Source organism: Balaenoptera ricei, chromosome 4 (assembly GCF_028023285.1).
Source record: "Balaenoptera ricei isolate mBalRic1 chromosome 4, mBalRic1.hap2, whole genome shotgun sequence".
Taxonomy (NCBI): Eukaryota; Metazoa; Chordata; class Mammalia; order Artiodactyla; family Balaenopteridae; genus Balaenoptera; species Balaenoptera ricei.
The window spans coordinates 88,841,759-88,854,082 of NC_082642.1; the positions used below are offsets into that span (position 1 = coordinate 88,841,759).

A 12,324-nucleotide genomic window follows, 5' to 3' on the forward strand; every position below is an offset into this window, starting at 1 on the left:
CCAGTTGGTAGAGCAGTCAGAACACACACATTTATCAATTAAGTTACCATCTTATAAGAGCATGGTTTGTGATGCACCGAAATGATTACAATAGTAACGTTAACGATCACAGATCACCATAATAAATATAATAATAATGAAAAAGTTTGAAATATTGGGAGAATTACCAAAATGTGACATAGAGACATGAAGTGAGCAAATGTCGTAAAAATGATACCAATAGACTTGGGATTACCACGGGGTTATGCCGTCCCAACACAGGGTTGCCACAAAACCTTCAATTTGTAAAAAAAAAACAAACCACAATATCTGGCAAGTGCAATAAGGTAAAGCACAATAAAATGAGGTATGCCTATAGATACATGTAGCCAATCTGCCATAGTTAACCAGAAGTCTTATGGTTCTTTTTAGTAAATGTATTTTTAATTTCAAAAGTAAAAATAAAGTTAAGGCTACCAATGACTACATACACTATGGTACCTTTTTATAAAGCTCTGAAACAGGTAAAATCATACATAATTACTTAGTCATCCATATGTGTGTGATAAAACCAAACCAACAAAAAAGGGGTAAGGAGCAAGGAAATAATAAACACTGTATTCGGAACGGTGATTACCTTCTAATAGTGCTTAACTCTTAATCTGAGGGAAACAGGATCAAGGGGAAAAATACATAGGTGAAAATAAGTTACTGATAAAAGTTTTGTGTATAGTCTTAGGTTGGAGAGTAGATTAACAGGTGTTCATTATATTCTTATGATTAATAGCTCAAATAAGTATTCCATGAGTTGCTTTTTTTTATTAATCAGAGTACTAAAAGACAAAGTTTAAGTGCTAACATAGGGAGTAGAGATTGTGAGTGATTTCTTCGTTGCTCATCGGTAATATAGTTGTGTTGATTTTGTAATTCAAAAGATTAATTTATGATAATAAAAATGTTGAGATGTAGTATTTTCCCTTTTCTGAATATCCTGTGGCATTTGTTCTACCTCTTAAGGTACTTTATTTGCTATTTTATATTCTGTTTATTTGTATCTTCATCATCTTTGTCATCTGTATCTTTGCCATATCTACTTAATTACCTTTTTAAATGAATATTTAGTAAATTACTAACTATATCAAACCTTTGTATTATTTGAAGTTAACTATATTTTTCCAGTAGAAAGACATTTCCTTAGTATTCAGAATTTATTGAAGTAATGACTTCGCATTTATATCATTTATAATCTTTATCTTACAGTTGTAGAATTCTTTCTTCAAATAAAATCCAATGTATTGGATATGTTTTAATATATGTTTAAGTAAACCTTCCCACTTTTGATTCTCACCTACTTCCTTCACACTGTTAACCACTGAAAAGTCTTGAAAGAACACATTTGAAAACCATTAACTAGTTAATTCATTTAGCCATCAAATCATTTCACCCCTCTTCAGTTTTACTTCAAGAGATAGAGTCTTAAAAGTTGGGTAGCATGAAAAGGAATATGATTTGTATCCTAATTTCCCATTGCCAAATTAGGACAAAGGAATGAATAAATTGTATTATAAATGTAATTCTTGGGATCCTTCCTGTACTCTTGTTAGAGGTTTTTTGAATGTAAGAATTTAATTTGTCACCATTCTAAAGCAATTATACTCCAATAAAGATGTTAAAGAAAAAGAATTTAATTTGTTTAAATATTGTACACTAATTAAGTATCAGGACACAATTTTCTTGTTATCAAATTTTAAAATATACCTGACATTTTGCAATTACTATATTAAATTGATACAGTATTTTTTCCAAAATGGTTGGCAGCTGTTAAAGTCATCATATCGTCATCTGTAGTTAGTTTTCATCATTGTTATTGACTCTGGAAACCCTATTAATTATAGTTTTATGAACAAATGAAAGGAATAGTTAACTGGAAAAATAATCACTCTGTTGATCTAGTCTTAAAGTCCACAAATGATGAATCAGATCAATCAGGGAATTTGTTTACCCAAGTGTGTCTAGTCAAAATAAAGAGAAGAGTCTCTTTTAATATTTACTTTATTAATTTAGAACAACTGACCAGATTTGTCTTCATTTTAGAATTCAATACAGGTTGCCACTGGATTGTACTAAAAGTATTTTTTTTAATTTCTCATACAGTATTGAGAGAAATAAGGTAGTATATCTATTAACATAACAAGTTAATTTTGCTGTTTCTTTTTAGTCTCATTGTCTTCTTGTATTGGGTTGGCCGAAAAGTTCGTTCGGGCTTTTCTGTAACATCTCACGGAAAAGCCTGAACAAACTTTTTGGTCAACCCAATAATATAGCGCAAAATTGAGCTTGGCATTATTCTGCCTATCATGGTACATTGTTTAATTATCTACCCAGATTATATATATATTTTTAGGATCCTGTTTATTTAATATTCATAATATCATTATAAGAAATAATTATGGACTTTTTTCTTCTTAATCTAGGGCCCTTTTTGATTATGACAAGACTAAAGACAGTGGCCTTCCTAGTCAGGGATTGAACTTCAAATTTGGAGATATCCTCCATGTTATTAATGCTTCTGATGACGAATGGTGGCAGGCCAGGCAGGTTACACCAGATGGTGAAAGTGATGAAGTTGGGGTGATTCCCAGTAAACGCAGGTAAATATAAGTCTGTTACAGTCTTACCACTTGAAAATTGGACAACATAAATAATTGCTGTTTCTTTAATTTTCTTTTACTGAAGTGGTGATTTTATGCTCGGTTTTATATATTGTGTTTCACAACCATTTAATTTTATTCACCTTATACTGTAACCAATGACATAGTAAGAGAATATGATGCCCCCAAATAGAAATTTCTCTAAAGCTCCTACTGGTTGCTAAAAACAAAATGAGTATATTTTAAGTCACTGTGCCATATATCTATACCAGTGGAGGGAGAGAGAGTTAAAAGCCTCTGTAGTTTTCCCATGTAGATGGTGTTAAAACCTAAATTTCCAGGGGTTTTGATTGTGTGAATTGCCTCCTCTAGACTTAAAAAATGAAAGCATTTTAACTAAATGCAAAATTTTTAGAAATATCTAAGAATGTGTTTCACATCTCTGTTTTCTTGTTTAATTTAAAAGTATCCATTCATTCACTGCTCTTTCCTCTTTGCTTTTAACTGTTTATTGTAGTGATTCACTCACTGGTACATACTTACCACCTAGTGGCAAAAGTGGTTAAGTGCAGATTGTCTTTGAAAAGGGTGATCCCAATTTAGAACCCCCTCTAAGGTCAATGAAATGCTATTCAGTGTCTACTTCTATGGGAAAGGTATTAAAACATCAGTTCATAATTTCCTCAAAAGAGCTTATTTATGAGATCTGATTCATCCAAATCATTGCCTAAAACTTAAAAGTTTTAAGATAGCCAGTAAAAATTGTCAATGAAACATTAATGTTTATTATAGCCAGTTAATTCACTTCAAGTCAAGCTTATGACGTAATAAACTTGTTCTTTTCTTATTAATAAGTTGGACTTATACTTATTTTGTTAAGAGTCTCTAAAATCGATACTTAAGCCAAATCATATGCCTGTTTATAATCCTCTCTACCTTATCTATATTTGTACACCTGTTTTTAGACATTGAAGAGTAGAAATGTTAAAATATTGCCTAGGTTTGTAATTGTGGTTTTGGAATTTATGACTGTTGTTGGCTAGATCCATATTTTTAGCAAGATCCAACTATTTGGCTGGATCTTACATTTGGTGGCAACTCCTCTTTTAGCAATGCAGCCCTCAGCTGCATAACTTTTTTCCTGGAATAGAATGTAGTATACTTTAAATCCAGAAATGCTTCCACTGTGCCTTGTTGAGTCAGTTGAAACCTCACATCTTAAATATCAAGGTCAGAGTTCCTAAAAATTGTCTTTATCCCTTGGAGTCTTATATCTTGCAAAGGTTTTACATGTGCTTGCAACAAATGAGAAATACAGCTGACTTTGGTGGAAAGAGATATTTTTCATTTTGTGTATAAAAATTCTGTGAGGTTGGATTTTGAAGCCAGAAGTGATAAAAGAGATGAGATATACCTTGAGACCTCTACAGATCCCCAAATTCATGAATAATATTATAGAATATAATTTTCCTTCCATAAAATGCAGTATGAAATCACAACCAATTATGCCATTTCATTCTTCAGTGTATTCTAAACTTGTATTTTCTTAAATAGAATGATATCTTTCTTAGACCTCTTTATGTCTAATAATAGCACAAGGAATTGTAGTTCCTACAGTTCTTAGCTTTCTTTTGGAAACAGTGTTGACAAATAAACACAATTGAAGTCACTCAACTATTTAGCGAGCAAGATAATGATTAGAAAACAAAGCCATTTTGAGTTGTAAATGTTTACCTCACTAAATGTTAGTTTTTCAGTGCCCTCAGTAAGTGCCTAGGCAGAATTATAAATTAATTATTCATATCATGGACCCTCAGGATTGCTCTGGAATAGAAAAAGCAAGTTTTAAATCCATGACTGCTAGGGTTCTTCTGTACCCATGGTAAAACTGTATAGCTAGATAATAAAAAATAAAGATATGCATTTATTCATAGGCTGTTTCGGTACGTTTTTCTGCTATATACTAATATAATTGCTATGTTGAAATCAAGGATTTGTAAAGCTTAATTTATATGAAATTTTGCACGATTCATATTGGTGTTAACAATCTACACGATTGTAGATGGTACATTTGTTGTAGTTTTGTTTGCTTGCTTATTTCGAAGGTAACATTTTTAACAAGGTTTAAAATTGAAAAGATTTAAAAGCTATACAGGCTGTCTCTTAACCCTGTTCCCCAAGCACCCATTTCACCTTCTTAGGGATAACTAAGGTTACCAGTTCTTCTGTATCCTCCCAAAGATACTTTAAAACTCTATTTTGGGGACTTCCCTGGTGGTCCAGTGGCTAAGACTCTGCACTCCCAAAATAGGGGGCCTGGGTTCGATCCCCGGTCAGGGAGCTGGATCCCACATGCCGCAACTAAGAGTTTGCATGCCGCAACTAAAGATCCTGCATGCTACAACTAAAGATCCCACATGCCGCAACTGAAGATTCTGCATGCCGCAACTAAAAGATTCTGCTTGCCACAACTAAAGATCCCACATGCCACAACTAAAGATCCCACATGCCACAACTAAAAGATACTGCATGTCGCAACAAAGATCCTGCGTGCCTCAACTAAGACCCAGCACAGCCAAATAAATACATAAATATTTTCTTAAAAAACCCTCTATTTCGTACACTATGATTGGTTACTTTATGTATTTACACAAATATATCATTGGAATTAAGCTTAATTTTTTTTATTTCCCTCCTTTTTATTTTCAAAAATTTCAGAGCTATAGAAAAATAAGAGAAATGCAAGAATAGTACTTAGAACACCCACATATCCTTCACCTACTTTCATCAGTTAATATTTTACCCCATCTGCTTTCTCTGTAACACTGAGTTTTTAGCATATGTGTTCCATGCTAATATAACATTTAAACAATAGAACAAATGGAAACCTGGAAAATAGCTAAACTCAGAAGTGGTGCTTCATAATTTCAGTGTAATTATGGAGTAGAGTGCATATATAAGTACACATACTTGTACTGTATTTTGATATTTCACAAGTGGTTTTGTTTCATAATAAAATGAGCCCTGTATTTCATTTCTCATAATTTCTTATAAATTATGGGATTCAGATGACTTCTGAAGGCTTTAGAATATAAAAATGCTCCATATTAAAGTCTCAGTTCTGATGATTTCTAGTTAGAGCTTTAGATATGTTTATTATACTTAAAAAATAATCTGTGCTTTGCCAGGGTTGAGAAGAAAGAACGAGCCCGATTAAAAACAGTGAAATTCAATTCTAAAGCAAGAGGAGATAAAGGGGTGAGTATGTGAAATCTATTATTTCTAGAAATTAATAATTGAAGGTAATAGGCCTTTTCATAATTCTTGTTTGAGGCACATTATTAAAATGAGAAGGATTTTGCCATAAGAATTAACTATCAACTGCTCTTGCCGTGGTGGCCTACAATAGTAGATATGCTAAAGTAAACAATTTATTAACTTAAAGCATCCATTTCACAGATTTTTCCAAATTATCAAAACTGTCGTTTGATATGTTCTTAACAACATACTTTTGGTCGTTATTTTTATAAATGAAATGAATTCAGCCTTCACTCAGATGAACAATTAACTATAAACGTGTGTCACCAGTATTAGTCATGAAGCTAATAAATAATACATCTGAGAAAATAGGCCTTCCCAAAACTATTAATTAGTTCATAATGTAAGTTTACGGGTTTTTACAAGCGAATTTATGGAAATTTTCTTATTTTTTCCCCATTTATTGCTAATATTACTCATTAATAAAATCCATCTTTTAAATGTTTAAATCAGTATGAATTTTTATCTTAAGGGAATAAAGAAAGGGACAGTCAAGAGGAGGACTTTGTAGGAAATATATCAAGAAATATATCAAAGAAATATATCAGAATTCTTTTATATATATTTTAGATGTGTTTTTGTTTTCATTTACTTTGTCCTTCTTGAATCTAGTGGATGTCAGTGGATGATATCACAGGCTTTACCCTATAGTATGTGTGTAATTAGTGCAATAGAATATTCTAGCAATAGGCCTGAAGAAAATGCTGAAACACATGTTGTGTTGAAATACTATTTATAACAATGTTTTGTGTTTTGGGGTTTTTTTATCTAAAGCAAAAGTTTTATACATCTTTTGATCAAATTTCAAATGAATATGGAAAGTTAACTCAGCAAATAAATTAACCCTACTCTTTGTACATGTCTGATATCACTAAGCACTCAGACTTAAAGCTTTAAAATTTTAAAGGAATATGACCCTTGATCAAAGAAATTAAATCTGAGTAAATTATATATAATGCATTCAGTTATTTTAGAAATGATAAATTCCTTTAAAATTTACTTGTACCTTTCAGAAAATATGAAATTATATAGTATAATCTGAAGCAATATTTAAAATAGAAAATCTTTGGAGGAAAAAAATCCCAAGTAAATGCTGAGTATTTGAAATATATATAATGGTTTTTGTGCTTGTTTTATATATGTCTTTTAAAGTATTTTAGTAAAATACACTGTCAGTGTATTGTAAAAGAGGTTGCATGTTGTAACTTTTCTTTCAAACTGTAAGAAGTTAACTGAATTAACGACATATTTAAATCTTAGTCTTGTTTGTTGACTATAACCAACTTTATACACAGTCACTGTGTTCTAACACAGCACCAAAAGTATGCATGATACTGAGTGGGGTAAAAATACGCTTGCCATTGATACAGAACTGCGTTTCTCTCTGTAATACCATTTCCCATTCTAAGCTCTTCTTTTCCTTTCCTTATATGGTGGGTTATGGACTTTGTTTCCAATACAGACTTTTTTAAAACATTTCAGTTTCTCATTAACATTTTTAACATTCATTTAGCTATTTTGAAATACTACATATGGAAATTATATGTTTAGATATTTGATATATGTTTCATGAATTTGTAATATTTTATCAGTCCTCATATTTATTACACTCTCTCTTGCAATATAGCATTAATAACAATAAGTAATTAAACAGATTGTTTTGTATTGAAAATAAAAAGGAACTAGAGTTAGTATGTTTCTTCAGTTTTGTGTTTTCCCTACACATTTTTGTTCTGTTTGCTTGTGCTATTTTTCACTTTTAATAAATTCTTCACCTGCAGGATGTTAGATGTAATGCAGTTAATACATTTCTTAACTAACAAGCATTTCTTTCTGTCCTATATTATGATATCTTTACGATATCTCATTTTGGCTAACTGCAAAAGATATCAAAAATCAAAACATTTTAAACTTCATGTTTCTTTTGGTTGTTTGCTGTGAAACTGACTCTGACCACTATATATGCAGTAGGAGAGGTAAATAACCTTTTATTAAAAATGTATCAGTTTTATCAGTTAGCATAAAAATTATTACTAAATTCAAAATCAATGATTGTCATGAACAAAAAGCCTTAGTCCTTCCATAAATTAGATTACCATAAATTTTTCTCTATTGAAACTTGTTTTCTTCTCTTTCTCTTTTCTAAAATTTGGATTCAAGCAAAGATTTTTATTCAGGTAATGCTACTTGACAGTTTATAAAACAATTATAAGCTTAGATTTCTCCACAGTATTTTTTTCTCAACTTAATTTTTAACTTCTGCTTAGGGTTATCTGAGCCTTCAGATTTTAAGATTGATATCAAAACAGTCTGCTTGTCTAATGACTATGAACTTATTAATTTTGATATGAAAAAGATAAAAATGAAAGTTTTTGTAAAGATTCTTACCAAAACAAATCTTTTCAAGTAATAGAATTTGAGCTAAAAAAGTCACTTTAATCCATTTCATCACCTTAATCACCTGGCATCACGTGACTAAAAATACCGGCACGCCAGAAAAAAATACTGCCTGGTGTTGATATACTTCACAATATTGATAGCATCTTATGACATGGATAAACGCAAGAAAAATTAGAACAGAATTTCTATCCTTTATATTGTTCCCACTTCAAAAAATAATAAAAATTATAATTCCTATTGTCACTGGTAGGCAAGGCCATTTCCTTCAAGACATGGGTGCCTGTGACAAATTACAGTAGAAGCTGTTCCTCTCTAGCCTCATCTTTCTGTGTGCTACCTGCTTTTAAAAGTGTGAATGCACAAATGGGACATTCAAGAAGGGAAAAAACTTGTCTCAGACATCTGTGCAACAAGGGACGTCACATCAGCTGTCATAGCAATTATGTATAAACTACTAGATTTTTAATTGCCTCTTTGACATTATGAGCACCAAACTTTTTATTCCCTATTCAGGACATGGTGCTAATGAATTGAATTTGGTTCTATTTTATTTATATTTACTTTAAAAATAGATAATATGGTAGAGCTTAAAGGCTAATAAATGAGTTATGATAACATTTAAATTGGCCAGGAGAGTTGACTCTTCTTCCTTGGTTAGATAGCATTGATAATTCTTTTGCTGGACTCTGTGCTTGATGGACACGTCTTAGTTTTCTTCCCATTTTCTGATAAGCGTTTAGTTATCCTAATTCTCTTCTTTTAAAAAAAAAAAGATTGTTTTTAAATATTCAGCACTAGCAACTTGCTCAGTTGTTTTGGTTCTCTTTTTTAGTAGTGGCTTTTTGTTAGTTTGTTGGAGCCACAAAAAAAAGAGAGAGAGAGGGGAAAAAATGTGCTAAAGCCAAAGGAAAATGAAGGAAAGGAAAATTTAAAATATTTGAACAGCTAAAGTAATAACTTTTGCTGTAGAGCACCTAATACTTGGAAATCTAGAAAAATATGGATTGATATGAACAGATGCAAGCTTGATTTGGACTATAGTAGTAGCTAATCTGATTTACTCTTCCCTTTTTTATCAAATAACACTTCCTCCTTATTTTTAGGTATCATTGAATTATACTCTTGAAATTTTTCTGTGTTTTCAGTTATAAAATATTAGAATTAGAGCAGTTAATACTAAATTAAAAATTTACTGTGTATGTGATTAAAGCAAAATTCATATACAAACTGCACACTGTGGTCACAAGAGTCAGCTTTCACAGAGCTACTAGGCTGGGCCTTTGTACACACAGACAGTAGACATCCCTTTGTTTTGCCCCTCCTTCTCTTCTTCAGCAGTCATTCAATGACAAGCGTAAAAAGAACCTCTTTTCCCGAAAATTCCCCTTCTACAAGAACAAGGACCAGAGTGAGCAGGAAACAAGTGATGCTGACCGTAAGTATGTGGATCCAGTGGTCAACTGAAGATAAATGTAGAGGGACCTACTGCCCTGCAGTTGGTTGTTACCATGGAGACAGTTTCAAGAGCTGCAACAGGTTACTATTTGTCTTAACTAGGGACAATTTAACAGGCATAAATTAATTTGCATACCAATCTTAACTTTTTCTAGCACCTTAGGAATTCTTAATTTAAAGTAAATGGTATTTTTAAGCTATGTTTAAAATAGAATTTTTTTATGTAAAGGTTCTTATAAGAAACACTTATACTCTCAAAAAAATATTTTAGAGGAAAAACATGGGTACCTGAGAAGCTACTTATTGATTTCTAGGTATAGCATTGCCAATCTTTGATAATAGATTATCTCAAATCATTCCGTTTTATCCCATTTCTTCAGTATATGTAGACAATCTGAATTTTACTTTTAAAATAGCAAGAAATAGTCAAAATTTTTGCTTCTCTACTCTAATCAGCTTCTCATATAAAACTTTCATTCTTTTATTAGATTATATCTAGCTGTTAGCTTATTTTAAACTTTCAGAAATACACAAAAATGCTCTGTAAGATACGTGCACCTGTAATGGTCTTGGAACTGTCTCTTATTGTAGCACCAATTTTATGCATTACTGACAACTATTTTCTTTGATTATCTTTTTATTGCTTGCTCTCTGGGAACTACTCTCTACAGGAGATCCCTGACGACATGGGATCAAAAGGCCTGAGTAAGTGATTAAAATACTCCCAAGTTATTTTTTAACCTCCATCTACAGACCTACCTTTTTCAGATACATTTTGAGATTCATGGTAGCGCCCTTCTGGCATGAGGAGGTGTATGATTTAGATTGCTTTTAGATTCTTCATGTTAATAATATGCTTGGGATTTTTATTTCTGTAATACACACCTTTTATTTTTCTCCATTTTTCACATGTCATTTGAAAAACTGCTCATAATTATATTTTCCTTTTTGTAATTTTTATGGCAATTACTTTCTCTAGGAATTTTTTAAATATGAAGAAAGACTTTTAATGTTTTTTAAAATACTGCTATCTGCCCTCATTATTACAAGGTAGAATATAATCTTCCTTACAGTTTTATGTCCCCCCCTTTTTTTTGTTAAAACAAGTTAAAATTGCTTTGAGCCTGTGTTAGAAAAGCATTGCTATAAGGTGAAACTATAAAACACAATAGGCCTTAAATATTAAAGAAGAATTGTAGAACTCAAGTTCAAGTAGCAGTCTATGTAGTAGGTAAATTGTATATCTTTTTTTAAGGAAGTTGTAAGTTATGAAAAGAATTATAAGAAATATTATCCTTTGTTTTTTCTTTAACCAAGGTGTTGTCTCTGTTTGGGGGGAGTTTTTTTGTGTGTGTTGTTCCTGTTTAATTTTCTAGCTAGTACTTAATCTTCATATAAAGCTTGGTACAGAGTCTGATAATGTAGGAGTCATTTAATAAATGTTGGAATGAGTGAATGAAACAAGAAGTCATTTTAGCAAACAAAATTTTAAATGTGAATGTTTACAAATTGATTAAATGTGAAATTTTACCAAATATTACTAAGTTCTTTCAGGTGACAGTGACTCATAGAAGTAATCTTTTAGGCTAAAGTTTTTTTCTAAGTAGTTGTTTCCGTTTGCATTATTAAGCATCTTGAAAACTTATTTCTTCACAATTCATTGACCATTAAGGATATAGCCAATATCTTTTAACTTTCTAAGTTTACCTTAATAAACATTAAATTTCACAGATTTTTTTTTCCTGATTAATGCTAACTTGACTTTTAACCTTAACTATAGGTACTTGACTTTTATTTCAACTTTAACAATTAAAGGTTTATATTAGATTGAAAGCAGTATGCTTTATATGTAATTATTTCTATTACACACACTTTATTATTTATGCATTTGCCTTTTTAGGATCTGGCAAGAGCCACAAATTTACTATCACTAGTTGGCACCCTTGTTTAATCTCTTACCTTTGGGAAAAATTATCAGTGAAATCTTCAGAAACTGGAAAATATTTCCACAGATTCTTAATGCTATAGAATTTATTTTGAGAATGATCATGAGGTGGTGTGGATCATCAAATGAACCCACATATTTTTGTTACCTGTTGAGTCATCAGAGAACTATGGAAAGCTCATGGAAAAAGGAACTAAATGAAGAATTTGGTTCCCGCATTGATATTTTTATAATAGATAACTACACCTTGACCACATCGTATTTTCATCTCTCATTTTAATTGAGGTTTGAGACTTGGGAAGAGAAACAAATGAAAAATGATAACTGATTACCAATGTCGTTGATTTAATTTTCTGGTCAGTGACTTAAGATCCCTTGAATAGTAGGTTTCTGTGCTTCATCTCACAAGAACTGAAAGAATTTATTCACGTGGTAACTTGATCAGATCAAAAAGATTTTATTTAGAAAAGGTTGACGGAGACAGAAAAATATCAGTAAAATTCTAAACTGGATATGATGGAGGTTATCACATAAAACATTACTAGCAGCTGACAAGATGCTCATTATTATACAGTA

The 12,324-nt window shown here is 31.3% G+C and overlaps 1 protein-coding gene across 11 annotated transcripts in view; it reads left to right on the forward strand.

Annotated features, from left to right (window-relative positions):
* Positions 1-12,324, forward strand: part of DLG1 (discs large MAGUK scaffold protein 1) — a 288,055-nt gene that overhangs the window by 236,057 nt on the left and 39,674 nt on the right. For 6 of the 11 annotated variants that reach the window (XM_059920820.1, XM_059920814.1, XM_059920815.1 and 3 more), the window contains 3 exons: positions 2,454-2,630; positions 5,819-5,888; positions 9,684-9,783. In XM_059920820.1, coding sequence (XP_059776803.1) covers positions 2,454-2,630; positions 5,819-5,888; positions 9,684-9,783 — 347 coding nt within the window. Of the gene's footprint in view, positions 1-2,453; positions 2,631-5,818; positions 5,889-9,683; positions 9,784-10,474; positions 10,509-12,324 lie in introns of all 11 variants that reach the window. The other 5 variants (XM_059920822.1, XM_059920819.1, XM_059920824.1 and 2 more) reach the window with 2 other exon arrangements.